Here is a 16,331-nt window from a genome sequence, read left to right as displayed (position 1 = left end):
CCCATCCCAGGAAAGGCGCTCATATGGGGTCCTTCCTCCCAGACCCCCTCGCACCTCTGTCATCTCTGCTTTCGGCAGAGCGTCTCAGCCCTTGAGCCCCTCTCCCTCTTTGGCTCGATTAACACATGTGTGGGTTTTAATGAAGGAACCTGTGGCCAAGCTGAGGCTTTGTGGTCTAGAGCTGTTCTGCGTCAGGGCCACTCTGCTCGTGGCTGGTCCCTGTGGGAACAGACGCTGCTCCCACTGATAACAAGCCTTGATAATGAGGGCCTGCATCCGGGGTCACGAGTCTGAGCAAACTCCAGGAGACTGTAAGGACAGAGAGGCCTGGAGCGCTGCAGTCCGTGGGCTTGCAGAGTCGGACACAACTGAGCGACTGAACGATAATCACCAGTCGGCAAAGCACAGCCTGCAGGGCGAATCGGGCCCGTTTCTGTACAGCCTGGAACCTAAGGGTGACTTTTTTTTAAAGGTTGTGAAGAAAAAAAGAAAAACCCAATGTAGTATTTTTTGACACATGGACATGAAAATTCCAACGCTTATAAATAGTTCCACTGGAACAGGGCCAAGCTCATCATTTACATTTCCTGTTTCTGACTGTGCTCACGCTTACGATGGCGTGATGGCAGAGTTGAGTAGCTAGCTGCAACACAGACCAGATGGCCTGCAAAGCCAAAAATATTTACTGTTTGGGTTTCTATAGAAAATGCTTGCTGGTCCCTGGTGGGGATGGCTGGATGCTGGTTAAGTTTGACCGAGGCCAAATGGGGAGCATGGGTGCTGGGGGGGAGCTACTGAACTCTTGTTAAGTAGGGGTTCTGTATCCAGCGCTATGCCTTGTGGCTCAGTGGTGAATAATCTGCCTGCCAGTGCAGGAGGAACAGGAGGCGTGGGTTCGATCCCTGGGCTGGGAAGATCCCTTGGAGAAGGAAATAGCAACCCACTGCAGTATTTGTCTGGGAAGTCCCATGGACAGAGGAGCCTGGTGGGCCACAGTCCATGGGGTCCCAAAGAATTGGACACCTCTGAGCATGCTTCCCTCCGGAGCACTAGGCTGGGGTGGTGCTGGCAGGGGAGGAGGGCGACCCCCTGCTGGTCCCCGGTGGGACAGCTGATGGCAGGGGGGACGTGGTCGTCTGCACTGGGGAATTCACAAGCGCATTTCTAACTTCCATCCAAAGGGATGCTTTTCGCAATTAAGCTGTAAAACAAGGCCATTCACGGCCTGAATGCCTGGCCAGGCCCTCTGCCCTCTCTGTAAAGCCGCCTTGTCTGTACACAGGGGGTGTCTGTACACAGGGGGTGTCTGTACACAGGGGGTGTCTGTACACAGGTGGGGGGCGTTCTGCAGTGTTTTCTCCTGGCTTCACTTTATCTGCAGCTTGTCAAGCAGCCCCTGGGTTCCATACGTCCTCCTGCCTGGAAACCCCGCGAGCCCTGCTCCCTGACAAGAGTGCCTGCCTCCTCATCCTCAGACGAGGCCCCATGAGTCAGGGGCCGCCCACTGCCTGGGGCTCAGGTGCTGGAGTGGGGCCTGTGCTACAGGGTGAGTGATGATGGAGCTGGGCTGTTGCTGGGCTGAGGACCAGGGGAGGGGTGATTAGCAGCGGGTTAAGAAGCCAGACTCAGGTTTTGGCGAATTAAGAGAGAATGGGGCAATTTGGCTGGTAAACCAAACGTTCCAATTGTAAGGTCTCAACCTTACTTTATTTGCTTCCCCTGCCAGACATTCTTTAAAAGGCTAACAAGTTAAACATCTTTCAGGCCCTGTTTTGCTGCCCAACGATCCCTTGAGTTATTTATACATAATGGTCTTAAGATGGGGGGGGGGGGAGCATTGGTAAGGAAGGGAGTGTCACCCATCTTGCATTTTTTAAAGAATTCATTTTATTTTTGGCTGTGCTGGGTCTCCACTTGCAGCGAGCGGGGGCTCCTCTCTAGCTGCGGAGCCCGGCCTTCTCGTTGTGGTGGCTCCTCTCTAGCTGCGGAGCTCGGCCTTCTCATTGCGGGGGCTCCTCTAGCTGCGGAGCCCGGCCCTCGCGTTGGGGGGGTTCCTCTGGCTGCGGAGCTTGGGCTCTAGGCCTGGGGACTCAGTAGTTTCCCACACAGGCCTAGTTGCCCTGCAGCCTGTGGGTCTTCCTGGATCCGGGATTGAACCCGTGTCCCCTGCATTGGCAGGCAGATTCTCAATCACTGGACCACCAGAGAAGCCCACACCTGGCCTTTCTTGGTTGCTATCTTTGGTTCATCAGGAAGAAAACCATGTTTCACACCTTCAAGAGACAGACTCTAAATTATCCTCCGCGTTCTCTGTTTTGCAAGACAGCAGTATTGCTGGGATGAGAGGTGAGGGGGGCATGGGGCTTGCCCTCTTCACACAATGGCTGTCCTCTTTACGTGTCCAGCCCTGTTCTCTGGGTTAGCGATGCTGGGCGTGGATCTCAAGGCCTTTCTCAGGCCAAACAAGGAACTTCATTTAAGAGCAGAAGCCAGGCTCCTCAGTAAGCCATCTAACGGTCTCCTATGGTGCCCAAGACAATTCGGCATTTTTTTCCTCTTCGGATGTGAATTTACAAAAAGTCACACAGTCAAGTTTTTCTCTTTTAGTGTTGAAAGATGAGCTGTTATGCCAGTAAGAGTCAACTGGTAAGTCGTTAAAAAAAAAAGACCCCACGTTGGTCTGGGGAACTGGAGGACCTTCTATATATAGTGAAGACGCCGGAAGGCCGTGCTGGGCCCTGTCCTCAGCGAGCTTGCTGCCCCCTAACCAGCACAGGAGAGGCTGAAGCAGCCTGCTTCCCGCTTCCTCTTCTGTGAGTGAGCTGCTGAAGACACAGCAGGAGTGGGGGCTCGCTGTTCATGTCAGCGAGTTAACTCATAGAGCGGTGGAGCGCCTTGCCTGCACAGCCAGCTTGAGGGTGCGGCTCACACCTGTGTGCAGCCCACTCGGCTCCCCGTGGCCGCACGCATGCACGCCGCTCCTGGGCACATCTGCTGCATGTGGCCTGAGCTGCTGCTGTAAACTGGCGGTTAAATCAAGTTTCTTTTGCACAACAGCTGCTTCCCTGGACGGCTTCCCTAAATTCAGGATTTGATCCTGTGCTCCTTATGTGAGGGATCACGGGGGCAGGGAGGGGAGGTAGACAGTACCAACGAGGCTCGCCCCAGGTGAGGAAGCGACGTGGGGCAGCAAGCACCCTGTGATCTGTGTCATCGTCTAAGTCAGCCCCTGGGCAGACTAACCCCCGGGGCGAGGGGCAGGGAGGCCAGGCCGGGCCGCTGGAGGAAGAGAAGAGGGGCGGTATGGAGGGACCAGGCCCACCAATCTTGCAGACACAGGCAGCGGCCTCATCCCACTTGGGAGGGGAGAGGGCGGGGGGCAAGGTCGTCCAAGAGCACCCTGGCCCAGCAGACAGCTCCTCCCTGGGCGGGTATGTGACACGTGGCATGCAGCCAGACCACTGACCTCAAGCCTGCACCCTCTCTCTAGGGGAGTGTGATGGCTGCTTTGGCCTCCTCCCTGGCTGGTCGTGAGCGGGCAGCAGGTGAAGAATGGTGCATGGGGCATGGCTGATGAAAGCAAGCGCCCGGGTGGTAGCCAGTTTGGCTGGAGGGAGGTGGGCCCTCTTGCTGGATTCCAGTTCAGGATGTGGACACAGGACAAGGCCACAGGAGATGTCAGCAAAAGGTAGTGGTGTTTCATTCCTCCTATGTCGAGACTTCTCATCTCACCCAATCTCTGCAGAGCAGGTATAACTGTCCCCGTTTTATGGCCTGGAACAAGGAGGCTCCAGTTAACTTAGATCACTTGTCCAAGGACAGACGTGTTACTTCTCTCACAGGTGAGTGTCCAGCAGAGGCACGTAACCAGAACAGAGGAATATTTTTTAGAAATATCTTTGTTATAGAGAGTGGCAGTAGTAATATGTAGGAGCAACACTGTGTTGGAGGAGAAGCAGGTATTAAAAGTAACTTAGGGTTACCAGGTAAAGGTAAGGTAAGGAAGTTACCAGGTAAGTTACAGGTAGGTTACCAGGTAACTCAGGTAACTTAGGTAAACCAGGAAAGGAAGGCGTGATAAAGAAGTGACAGCAGATAGGGCTTCCCATAACATAAAACACTCCACTTACAACAAAATGATTTCATTTGCAATAGCTGAGAATTTTTATATATATAGAAAAACATACTCTCTCCAGTAAAGGCAGGATTAATCTCAAGTGGGCAACAGGGACATCCGCCGTTTCCCTGGCCATTCGAGTTACAGCAGGGTGGTCAGGTGCTGTGGTACACGGCTGGGTGACGGGACCTGCCCTGGAGTCCAGGACAAGGGAGCCTGGGCATCACCGTGGCCTCAGCTGCAGCGGGGGAGGGGAGGTGGGTTCTCAGGCTGCGTTTCCTGGCACGTGGCTGGAAGCCATGGTGGGAATTCATGCAGCCCCTCTGGAAGCGGAATCTAAGCGCTGCTGCTCACCCCGGGAAGCTCCCACCAACGCACTGGTTTCTTTATGGTAGTGAGGAAAACAATCTCGACAGGTACCGAGTTCAGAAAGGCTCCCAGCCCTGAACGCTTTAGGGCGGACCCCGGGTCGTCTTCATCCCTCCGACGGAGGAGCCCGTGAGGTCCTGCTGGCCCAGGGCAAGGGTCGGCAGGCTCTCTGTGGAGGGCCAGAGAGGAACCACGTTCAGCGCTGCAGGCTCTACCGTCTCTGCTGACGGCCAGCCAGCACCTCACCAACAGCCCGGGCTGTGTCCCCGAGACCTCACGTACAAACAGGCCCACGCTGGCTCATGCCTGTGGGCTCTCGTGGTCTGCGGACCCTGCTGGGGCGGGAGGACCTGCGCAGAGGTTGTTCCCACCCACCTCTGCACCGAGTGGCTCTGACCCAGAGTGAGGCAGAAGGGGAGCTGCAGGAGGGCCTCCTCCCCGCACGTCTCTTCTGGGGCCTTTACAAAGGCAGGCCACAGAGCCCTTCCAGAGGGGGTTCCGGTGACATTCTCAGGCCTACTAACCTCCCTCTATTTTAGTTATACCTCTACCACACTCTTCCTCAACTGTGAAGTTTTCCTTGTGGACAATTCCAGTACACCTTCTCCTTAACCAGAAGAATTTGATGCAGAATTATACCCCCACTGGGGACAATTAGAGAGGGTGGGGAGGCAGGGGACTGAAGAACAGAAAAGGGAGATAAAGCCAGTATCGAGTTCTTGGGGGAGAGGTGCAAATGCATGACAGCTGGCTTTACAACAGCACACCAGCTTTCTTGTAGTTCTGGAGGAGTGGGGGCAAAAGAGGGGCTGAATGCGTGTTTTGGCCTGAGGATCACAAGCAAAGCTAAGACCCAGACAGACTCACTGGTCCAATAGGGGCACATCTGTATCCGAGACATAATCAACCCTTGATACTAGAAAAGGATCAGAAAACCTTATCCATCTGTGCAATCTACACTGGATTTCCATGAAGCCTTTATCCAAGTTATCGTCTAGGGTCCAAAGCAGAAGTCATGAAACTAGAACAACATGGAATATTTTGCCCAGGGAAGAAACCCCAAAACCCACCCTCCTTACGTAGCCGTAAGGAAGTGGGAGGAATATGCGAATATTTCACTCAGCTTCTTGGGGGGTGTAGGGGTCGGATTCTGAAACGCTTCCAGCAAGAGACGAGAAGCAGAATCCACTTGCTCACTGCTAAAGTCACTGCAGATGTGGAAAAGATGATTTAACATTCTGTGGAGTGTGCTGTTTTAATCAGCTTAAAAGAAGAAGAAAAAAAAAAAAATCACCTGCCAAGGATTTTTCAGAGGCTCACCTGCAACTCTGAACCCACCCTCTGCTTGTTCCTCACAGCTGCTGAGAGCTGGTCAAGGACCCAGAGGAGCCCACCCACCCCCAAGGGGAAGGGTCTGACGTGAGCTGACTTCCAGCCACTTCAGATGCTCTTCTGAACCAGTATCCGGCAGAGAGGAACAGCATGATGCCAAGATACAGACAACAGTTTTGGGGAGAAATGATTCAGAATTTGGATTATTTTTACCGAGAACGAGGAAACAGCTATTTTAAATTTTTAACGATGAACTCCTGTCATCTCCCTGTCTCCCTGAATAACATCCGCCTTTACTATTAAACAACCTCAAGTTTTTCTCCAAAACTCTCAGTCACACTTGAGAACAAGCCAAAAGAAATATCCATAGAGAACCAGACCTGTCCAAATTAAAAAAAAAAAAAAACACCTGGCTTCCTCCAGAATGGTTGGGTCCCAGTAATTTTATTCTCTCTGCCTCCTCCCTGCCCGCTGTGCAGTTTCCGCTCTTAAATGCGCTCTGCAGTGTCTCCACCGTCGTCGACTCGGAGCGCCAGAGCTTTCCGTGGCGTCCAGGTCAGCGCTGATTACGCCAGCGCTGCAGCTCTTGGGATAAACAGAGACAAACATAAGGGTCTACGAGGCAGTTCCTTGACGGCTTCTACCTCTTGCCCTGAAGATCATCCCCCGTATTTGTTTTATAAATTTAGAAATAAAGTCTTAGGTACAGGCGTAAATTTCTGCCTCACTTTCCTCAGTCTCAATTTAAAGATGTGAAACAGAAACTCCAGCATCACCTGAATGGTCTCTTTTTCAGGGGAGGCTTTTTCCCTGTGAAACGATGTGGGATTTCAGGCATCGTGATCAGAAAGGAATTCCTTTCTCACGGATGGCCACGTCTATGAGACGACGGTGGGCAGCTGTGGCTGGCTAGTCAGGATGTGAGAACTCGCTGCAGACGTGATGCACGTCTTGACCCACACCCTCTGTCCTGGCACTGAATTAGTCGCCAAGCCCAGCTAAGAGTCAAACCTGACATTCTAGAAGTTTGTGAATTCTACTGGCCTCTAGTGTTAATAATGATCTTACACTTTTGCACTGAAAATTTTCATCTGAAAGCATTTGGATTTTGTCTGTTGTGGAAGAATACTGGGCCTTTTCTGATTTCTTTAATACAATAATACTTTTTAAAAGTGAGCAAATGTTATCTGGAATTAAAAGAGCAGTACAATCTAGGCATTTTCCTTCTGGTAAGATCTGGAGCAAGTTGAAATGCATAACTAGAAAGGTGGTTGTTCTCTTTAACGTTAAAAGTACATTAAATAAAACAGCTCTCAGCCTTAGACACACTGGTAAGTGACAGCTGCATTTGCTTCTCATCTCTTAGGATATAAAGCTGTTTGGTTTCCATCCTAAAAAGAAGTTCTTAGCAATCAGAAAGTCACTAAAGAGGAGAGCCCTGATCTTCCAACAGGCAAACAGCTTTACGGAGAAAGCGCACCCGATCTCCTGCGACAATCGTCAATGGAGCAGGAGAGCGGCTATGTAAACTCTAGTCAAATCTGATCAAGGACATTAGAACCAAAACCTCCAATAAAAAACCCCCAGAGCCTCGGGCAACAGCTTGTTCATTAGGGCGTGTTAGACAGTGCCAAACTGAAAAATGAAAACGCAGTTCAGAGAAGCCCTCAGTGGTGTGCGTCATGGCTGTGGCCTGCTGCTGAGGATGCAGAGCGAGGCTTACTCAGATGCTTGAAGCTCCAGCTGCAGCAGAGGACGAAGCAGCCGGTGAAGAGCAAGGTAAGCCCGCCAACTCCACTCCTCACGCTGGTGCGGCACCGGATCCAGCCTGTTGGCAGAGAAGCAGGGCTCACGTTAGAGGGCAGGCCACTGGGCCCTTGTCTGCAAGGGACTCAAGTCACCCGGTCAGCTCAGGCAAAGGAATTGCTGCGCGAGGAATTTATATATATGTTTTAAACAAATGAAAAGGCGAAAACCAAAAGAGCTTAATTTTAATCAATTTCAATTAGTCACTCTTATTTTGGGGAGTCTGGTTCAAAGTTTCACAGGGAGGAGCTGAATACAAGTGGTCTTGCAGCTGAGCCTTCCTCGCTTGGGGACCGTGAGTGTGGGGACAGCAGAGGTGGGCAGGTACTGAAAAAAAATGAAACCTGTTTGATAAACGGCAGCTGTCTCACTTCAGTGCTTTAATTGCGTCAGACTCCAGGATGAAGAAAGGCAGGGAGGAAGATGGGAAGCTCGCAAGCTGTCCTTTTCTAGTTCTTAAGCTGGACTGTGACAGAGCCTGGCTGTGACAGCCCTGGCTGAAGGAAGAGAAAGTCTGGAACCAGCAAGAGAGCCCCGCAGGCACGACTCGGGCCTCACCTGTGTGGACAGCTCCCAGGAGCCTCCTGAGAGAGGAGCTGGCCGGGGCTTCCAAGCTCCTCACCGCCGTCGCGCTTCTTTCCAACCAAGGAACTAGGGTTCCAAACAGAAGTCACTGTGACAGCTCATCTAAATCTGTCCTCTTCCCCAGCACTCGGTGCCCGAGGTCCCCAGGGTGAGGCTGCGGGAAAAGTACATGCCAAGTTGTGGGTGACGGTCTGCCCTGGGCTGCGGACGTGTGAGTACCGGAGGCCAAACCACCTAGTCAGCGCCAAGAAAAGGTTCTTCGGCAGACTAAGGGGCCGGAGGGATCGGGACCTGGATCATCCCTCATCTGATGAATATAGAGCCCAGATGACCCCCCGGGACAGGCTTGGTAAGTTACTTCTACTTCCTCTCGCCTGCTGAACACCTTCTCAGCAAACAGCACGGCCTGCTACTGTCCTGGTGATTACTCGTTACTACTGCCGACAGCTGACAGGTCTACTGTATCAGCCCATCACCACCGCTGACCAGCACATGCTTCTTATTTATGTTCGATACGAGAATAACTAAAGCAGAACCAGGAAGGCAGGTTTCTGCTATGTACTTACAGTTCCCCTGCCCTTGCGGCTTTCCAAGAATAATGACAGGCTGGGAATCGCTACTATTCCTGGTTCTCTGGTCACGGTTTGGTTCATCAGGATAAAGTGTAAATTAAATATTTACAACTGGTTTGGCAGGTGTGGTGAAGTTGCTGCAGATGTAAAAATACTATGCAAATGATCATCCATTTATTAAAAATGACAAGCACCATGCTGGCTTCTCAGAAACCACACAAAAGCTATCTCTCTGGCAGGCTGAAGATTCACATCTTAGAAAACAAAGCATGGCAAATCCATCCAGCTTGGAAAAATGGCTCAGCTCTGGGAAGCTTGCAACGGCACCACCTCTCCCTGGAGTGAAGCTTGCAACGGCACCACCTCTCCCTGGAGTGTCAGGACCCCAGTGGCTCCCAGGGTCTTCTCCAGCCGGCTGAGCCCGCGCACTTCATTCCGGATCCAGGCACTTAATGTGGATGACGTCAGTTGAGGCCTGGAGCTGGGATATGTAAGCAGCCCGTGGCTGGGAGAGCCCAGGCCCAAGCCCACAGGGGTCCTGCTGGAGCTCTTTTCCGTGACTCCCTGCCTACCGCCCTGATGCTCTGGGTTCTGACCTCCATCCCTGAGGAATGGTCATGCGCCTGGGGCTGCTGCACATGGCCGGCCTCTGCCGCCTCACGCGACACTGCTCTGCTCCTGGCAGCACTGGGACGGGGTTCCGCCGACACAGACGTCAGAAACCCGCAGCCGCGGCCTGTGACTTAACCGTTCCCATCACCCCGCTGGCCTGGCTATAACCCCAGAGGCATGGCTCGACTCAACTCTCATTCTCAGGCTGCTGGTTACTCACACGTGCTTCCCTTCAACACCCCCTTTTATGGGGTCCTCTGGTCAACAAGGGGACCTAGCCCTGGCCCATCAGGCTTCTGCTCAGGTTCTGATTCCCACCGCTCCCCGCCCGTTCCCCACAGGCGCCCCTCCTCAAAGCTCTCACATGGACACCCTACTGATGGCAGCCCCGTGTGCAGGTTAGAGAACAGCCTTTATTTAGTGGCTTCTGGGCCTTTGAAAACCCAGGACCCAACAAGGTTTTCCTACTTGACCTTCTGATCTCCCCATCAGGCAAGTTTTGCTTTTTGTAGTTACACAAACTGTGTTTTGGTTTCTTTCCCCTAAACTACCTTCTCCCTGCCAGTGTGAGAACAGTCCACTGCTGGGTGCCAGGGACCTGCATCAGCGCCAGCATCCAGAAGCTCTTCTCAGACGTGGCTCATCTTCAGAGACACCGAGGAAATGTCTGGAAGTAGGTTCTGAGGCTTTACTTCAGAATCAGTCTCTGGGCATGACGGCTGGGAATCATAAATGACCATGTGACACTTTTACCTGTCCAGATTGGGAACAGATCTCTCAAACCTCCTGCCCCGAAGCCAAAGCACTGGAATTCTGCCAAAGGCCCAGCTCAGCGCTCTCAAGGCGGCTGGTGGACTGCTGAGGGATCTCAGACCCTGGGCCTTGTTGAGTCTCCTGAGATTGAAATCTTGGACTTTTGAAACCCACTTTCTCTCAGGCCAGGAAACAACTCCTCCTGGTAGTTACATTCATGAGCATCTATCTCCCCGAAGCTCGAAAGACAGCTCCTCGTGCTGGCGAATCCCACAGGCTCGTTTCCCTCACTCCTGATTTAGCGAAGCCCAGCTCGGGGGTGCCTTCGGACTGCCACACCTAGGTCTCCAAGCACAGCCACTTTTCTCTGGCCACGAGCGCGTCTCACTTTACCCTGCTTCATCAAGATGAAGGCCTCGGGTGCCTTTCGGTCAGGCAACCCTCTCACCTGGGTCTGCTTGGGTACCTGACATGCTAGGACTAGCTGTGAGCTGGGGCTGCCCTCTGAACGAGAAGTAAGTGACTACAGCCCGGAGCCCAACAGCCCAGTAGGAGAAACGCTGCCTGGAAACGCCTGGCAGAGACCCAAGTGACCTTCGAGATTGACTGAACCCTGGGCCAGTTACTCACCCTCTCTGAAACTCAGTTTCCTCGTCTGTAAAAGGGGTAAGAGCCATCTCCCAGGACTGGCATAACATCACTTAAGGTAACTAGGGCAAACGCACAGGTATCCCAGCACATACAGTTACCTCAGTAACTGTTACGCCACTGGCCCTGCCTGTAAGTACCAAGGGACGAATGGCTTCCGAGAGAGGAGGACGGCTCATCCAAGGTCTTGCCTGAGCCAGAGCCTATATGGCCCAAACTCCTCCGCAAAGACTGCCTGCAAATTCAACTTTAACCTGTGGCTGTGACAGCCATTGCTGGGTGAGGTTATGAAGCTTTCTGAGAAGCCACGCCCCTTTTTAATCCTTGTAGATTCCATGGCCTTGAAGTCCTTGGGCAAATCACAAATTAAATCTTGACTTTAACTGAAGGGTCACTAGGGTCTCCTCTGGCATCTCCTGTTCGTTCACTGGCAGCATCAAAGTCTGAACATTAATGGTGGAGCCAACTTCAACGGTTTTTGGTTTATAACAGAATCAGAGGCCACGTGATGGCCACACATTCCCCGATACAGAAACCCAAACTGAGCTCGCATCACAGGCTGTGACCTATAGACGAGAACAAAATCCTTCTCGGCCACAACTCTGGAAGAGCAGACTGCTGCCCGCTTTTGGCCGCACCCCTCCCCCGATCTCAGCGGCCCGTCCTCGACCCCCCACCTCCGCTGCCTTGACTGCCCTGCCTCCCAGGTCACCTTTAACCCCAGCCCGCCCCCAAGCCAAACACCCCATCTGCTGCCAGAGCCGCCAGGTGCTGTGTCTGACCACATGCCCAGAACCCATTTTCTGCCCAACCTGGTCCTGACTGAAATCTAAGCACAGCAGACCCTGGAGTCTTTATGCTTCTCCTGAATCTGTCAGCATGGAAACCTACCCAGTTTCTAGAAGAGGCTATGCCTCTTCCAAGTGTAGAGGGTCAAGTGTTAACCAGCATCACCGGCCAGCCTGCCGTAGTCCTGCCTTCAGCTCTTGGTGGAAGGGAGGGGAGAATGACGAACCACCCTTAAAACTGACCCCTGGGAGCAGGAAGTCATGTTCTGAGAGCAGTGACAAGTGCGGGGCCCTGGAATGCGAGGGTACAGAGGATGCTAACCCATTAACTCAAAAGGCATGGAGCCGCCTGGATGAGCTTACTCCTGAGCGTGCTTACCTTGGGAGAGTCTCTCGCCCTGGGGACTGATGACAAGCAGGGGCTTCTGGGCCAGAGTGCTCCAACGCTGGGGCCTCTCTGGCAGCACCCCGAGGCCAAGATAACCAGAATAGAGCTCTGGAAACCACTCCAGCCCCAGGGCACTCGACAGGGTCTGACCGGCCAAGGGGCTTCTGGAAGCATGGTGCTGGGCTGAACGTGCAGACTGCAGCCCCTGGGGGCGCGATGCTGGGGGCCGAGAGCCCAACTTAGCTGTCAGAGAAGCCAACTCCTCACCCGCCATCAGCACCTTCACAGCAGGGACTCCATTCCGGCTGCCGGCTTCGGCTTTCTCTTCCTGGAGAAATTTTATAGCCAGAGAGGTGGGACTCTGGTTATGTGACTGTGCTAGAGGGAGACGCTCAGGGCAAGTTGTTCCCGTTAGCGGGAGCAAGTGTAAACCGGAACCTCTGTCTTGAGGTTTCTTCTCCGTGACTGAATCATGGCTCAGGGAAGCCCAGTCCTGCTTTTCTGTCACAGATACACTTTTCTCCACACCTCCTTGGCTCCCATATGTCTCTGCTCCAAGGCAGAGTGCTTTCCCCTGGTTCTCCCTGCCCTGGCTTTTACCTAAGGGGTTAAGTTTAAAAGCAGCAATCTGTGATTCTGCATTCTTTGCCACAGTCCTGAAGTTTCTATCCGTAGAGACTCCTAAGAGGTGATCCTCGGCCTTGGAATCTCTTTCTCTGCCTGATGATGACATGTTTCCTCTTTGAACCCTGTGACTGCAATTCACAGGAGAACTATGACCATCACCAAGAGGTGTATTGAATAATTTTAAGAGGTTCTGTCTTGAGGCATCCACCCTGTCCAATCTTAAATCAGCTGAAGTGGCTTGTACATCATTAAGGAAGGCTAAAGAATATTTCCTATCATGATTCGACCGAGAAGGTGCCACTGGGCCAGGAGGTAAAGGTGCTTCAATTTCTGAAGGGTTATTTCTACTTTCTCCTGATTGAGGCAAAGCTTTGGCAAGTTCTTTTGAAGAACTGGTGTTTTCTGACGCAGAAAAATGAGCTGTAGTTTCTCCCTGGAAAGCAACCTTTGGTTTAGTATCCTTTAACATTTTGAGGGAGGGCTTAACTTGACTCTTGATGTCTTCATCAGCCTTTTTATGACTTGCTTTTTCCAAACCAACAGCTCGTGCTGAAGGGGACTTGACTGTCCGTTCTGAATTGTTCCCTTTCAGTACCAGATTTTTCTTACTGTCTGTCCCTGACTCTTCCTCTTTCGCTTTAATTGAGTCTCTGATTGGCGTTTTGATTTTTTTACCACGTGTGAGTGTAGCTGGCTCACATTGATGAATTTCTTGATCAGCAGGCATAGTTGCTCCTAGCATCTTACAGTGCGGCAAGTGGGATTTCAATCGTTTAAATGGCTTCTTACAGTAAGGACACAGTTCCATCCTGGGTGGAACAGCACTCTCCTATTCCTGAAAAAGACAAACACAAGGAGATAGGAAGCATACAGTCTGTAAAGACTCATGCCTTAGTTAGGTGTCATACCTTTTAAATTCATTTGAAATAAGCCAGGCTGAAAGACATTTTAAAACATTTGATTCATTCTTTTTCTTCTATAGGTACAAAACAGACACAGTTGGACTTTAAGATCAAAGTTCCTGACTCCATTTCTTCTTGTTATTTCAGATTTTTTAAGGTCTTCTAGGAATCAATCATTACAAAAGATGACCAAAGGGGTTTTTCTACATCCCTAAGTAGGAGGCGAGCCAGGCAAAAGGACTTATATCTAGTGAATTAATGGTTAGTGGAAGGAAAAGGTGTCCAAAATGCCAGCCAGAATGAAATATTTGCTATTTAACTTTGTAGCAAGGCAACTGGATAACACATGAGTGTAAAGGAATTGTTATAAAACACATCATTCAAGGGAAGAAAGTTGAAGAATAAAAGACTATAGCAATATGTATAGAAAAATCCACTGGGGTGCAAGAAAGCATTAGAACTTTAGGTAACTTCAATTACTTAAGCATGAAAAATGAGAATGCTACTAAAGTTTAACACCTTAGTAACATGCATACATACACAAAGAAGTATGGCTAATGTACATAATACATAAACGGAGGGAACATGGTCCCAATTTTTTTTACTAGGTTTGTACGACAATGGATTAATGGGGAATTTGTTTAGTTTGACACTTTTGTGAAATTTATGCCATATAAAAACATTGAAAAAAAAAAACCCCTTAAACTCTGCACTTCTACTGGCTTCTGGGGGGACTGGCTTGATCCCTAGTTGGGGAACTAAGATCCCACATGCTGTATGTTGCCGCCAAAAAAATGAAAAATACTTAAACAACATACCATTGGTGCCTCTGTTACACTCTCCAGTCAGGAAAAGGTAGTATTTCATTCCAAAGCTCAGATGAAAGTTATTTGTTTACATTTCTTATTCAATTAAGTTCCAGAGGGTAGGGAAAACGTAGCTCCTATGCACAGCTGTATTCTCAGAACTGAGCACTGGGCCTGGCCCTGGCCAACCCATTTATCAGAGCAACTAACCCACTTTGTCCTACATGAAGTCAGGCAAAATAAAACTCTTCTGCCAATAGACTTTATAGGAATTTTTCTTACTTTGGAAGTACCCCTTAGATAATATAATAAACGTTGTGGACCATTTGGGCTTCCCAGGAGGCTCAGTGGTAAAGAATCTGCCTGCCAATGCAGCCTCAAGTTCAATCCCTGTGGAGATCCTCTGGAGAAGGAAATGGCAATCAACTCCAGGATTCTTGTTGGGATAATCCCATAGACAAAGGAGCCTGGCAGGACACAGTACATGGGATTGCAGAGTCAAACAGGACTAAGCACACATATATAGGGACCATTTATTTACAAAAAGACACACAACGGAAGTCAGTCCACGGGCCTTGGACTAATGATTTTAGAAGGGGATTGAGACCTCTGTTAGAGGTGTCTGCCTACATGCTCTCCATCCTCACTTAATCCTCCTGAGATCTTCCCTGTACCGTCGAGCTATAACGTCTCAACGCAGGTGCCTTAATGTTACTGAGTCCAAGCTCGTCTGGTTCATCGCACAACAGGCCAATAAATCCAGAGGAATTGTTGGTACAAGGACCAGTGACGTTGTTTGGAAAGCCAGCAGACTGAGAAGATGGTGGATTTGTGTCCCAAAGAACCATGCTGCCAGAGTTACAATTCAGGCCTCTTTAACCCTCAAAGGGGAGGGAGGAAAGTCAAACACTTCCGGGTTCCCATCACCCTGCGGAGGGGGTGTGTTCATTTCCTGCGCCGGCAGTCATTCACAGGTGAGCAGTTAGGCTGTTTCCTTGGAGCTAAACAGAGGTATTTTAGCTTCAAGCTCATAACCTGGGAGGTAGGATTCCCAGAGGTGGGCCATTAGGTATAATTTGAGATTATAAATAGCATCCTTCTAGGGATTAATTTGCGCTAGAAAACAAAGGTCCTTCCCTATTACATTAACGACTTTCTTACCTGAGTTTTTGTAGAAGGATGCTAATTTTGCGACTTTTCTCCTGTGTCTGCACGCTCCACGACCGCCGTTAGCCAGGCGGGCAGGGTGAATTCGATGTTAAGGTCAGCCTCTGGAAGACACAATTAGGGCAGTCACTCGAGGGAATGAAATGAATGAGAAGAACCAACTATTGGGGCAAATCCAAAATAACGGGGGTCACCAGTAGGGCACTTCTACCTGGGGATCCTGGAGAGCAGACGGGTGACCAGCCTCCTGGGCACCGGGCTGACCTCGGAGCCCTCCCTCCCTCCCGCGCCCTCCAGTGGGCTTTTCGCCCCCCTCTCCCTTGCTTTTTCAGGAGAGCGGTCGGGCGGCTTCCAGGGAGTTGGGTGGGACCACCGAGCAGCTCCGGCCGGCCGCCCGGTAGTCTCCCCCAGCCCCGGGCGCCGGGGCGCCGAGGCTTCGGCTTCAGAAAGCCCTCCCTTCACTCTCCTCTCGCCTCCACATCCGCGCCCAGGCCTACAGCGGCGGCCACAGACAGCACCGCCGCCTGTGGAAACTCCGCCCGGGCGGCGTCTCACCTCGCGAGACACAAAAAATCCAGGAACTCCGGCGATGAGCTCCCTCAGCGCAGCCCACGCGACGCGGCCCAACTCCCTGGAGTAGGCCCCGGGGCAAGCCGTCTACACCACTGCCTGATGCGTCTCCGCTATTTTTTTTTTAAACTATGGCTTCACAGGGATCTAAATCAAAGACTTGTATCATATGATTATGACACGGCTTAATTTCACTGAAGCCTGGCTGGACGCTTACGCCGGCCGTCTCGGCTGCGAACAGGCAAAAGCCCGGGCCACCTCTCACGAGGTCCTCTTTCCCAGAGGCTCC

General features: G+C 51.4%; 1 protein-coding gene across 13 annotated transcripts; it reads right to left on the bottom strand.

The window, feature by feature from the left end:
- Window positions 1-6,232: 6,232 nt before the first annotated feature.
- Window positions 6,233-16,297, bottom strand: CUNH17orf80 (chromosome unknown C17orf80 homolog). 13 transcript variants are annotated; one of them, XR_005721698.1, is made up of 7 exons: window positions 16,028-16,292; window positions 15,467-15,576; window positions 11,962-13,432; window positions 9,145-10,112; window positions 8,776-9,111; window positions 8,183-8,363; window positions 7,071-7,646 (listed from the first exon to the last, which is right to left on the bottom strand). XR_005721698.1 is itself a non-coding variant. In XM_040244339.1 (6 exons), the coding sequence occupies exons 3-6, from the start codon at window positions 13,403-13,405 to the stop codon at window positions 6,375-6,377; spliced, it is 1,671 nt and encodes a 556-aa protein (XP_040100273.1). In that variant the 5' UTR covers window positions 13,406-13,432; window positions 15,467-15,576; window positions 15,684-16,293; the 3' UTR covers window positions 6,233-6,374. The 13 variants fall into 13 exon arrangements, 5 of the variants coding, with proteins under 5 accessions (XP_040100273.1, XP_040100272.1, XP_040100270.1 ...); XR_005721696.1 differs by lacking the exons at window positions 8,776-9,111; window positions 9,145-10,112 and adding an exon at window positions 6,233-6,403 and having other exon boundaries at window positions 7,542-7,646; window positions 16,028-16,291; XR_005721701.1 differs by lacking the exons at window positions 8,776-9,111; window positions 9,145-10,112 and adding an exon at window positions 6,233-6,403 and having other exon boundaries at window positions 7,542-7,646; window positions 15,684-16,286.
- Window positions 16,298-16,331: the final 34 nt, after the last annotated feature.

This window comes from Oryx dammah, unplaced genomic scaffold (assembly GCF_014754425.2).
Source record: "Oryx dammah isolate SB20612 unplaced genomic scaffold, SCBI_Odam_1.1 HiC_scaffold_8, whole genome shotgun sequence".
In the NCBI taxonomy this organism is placed as follows: Eukaryota; Metazoa; Chordata; class Mammalia; order Artiodactyla; family Bovidae; genus Oryx; species Oryx dammah.
This window is presented reverse-complemented; position numbering and strand designations above follow the sequence as displayed.

Excerpts from the sequence above, each read along its gene's own strand:
- CUNH17orf80 (XM_040244335.1), bottom strand. The coding sequence starts at position 13,405 with ATGGAACTGTGTCCTTACTGTAAGAAGCCATTTAAACGATTGAAATCC. Across the intron at positions 8,276-11,961 it reads GGGCGAGAGACTCTCCCAAG|TTCCTTGGTTGGAAAGAAGC; the intron begins GTAAGCACGCTC and ends TTGGAACCCTAG. Across the intron at positions 7,647-8,182 it reads CCTGGGAGCTGTCCACACAG|GCTGGATCCGGTGCCGCACC; the intron begins GTGAGGCCCGAG and ends CTCTGCCAACAG.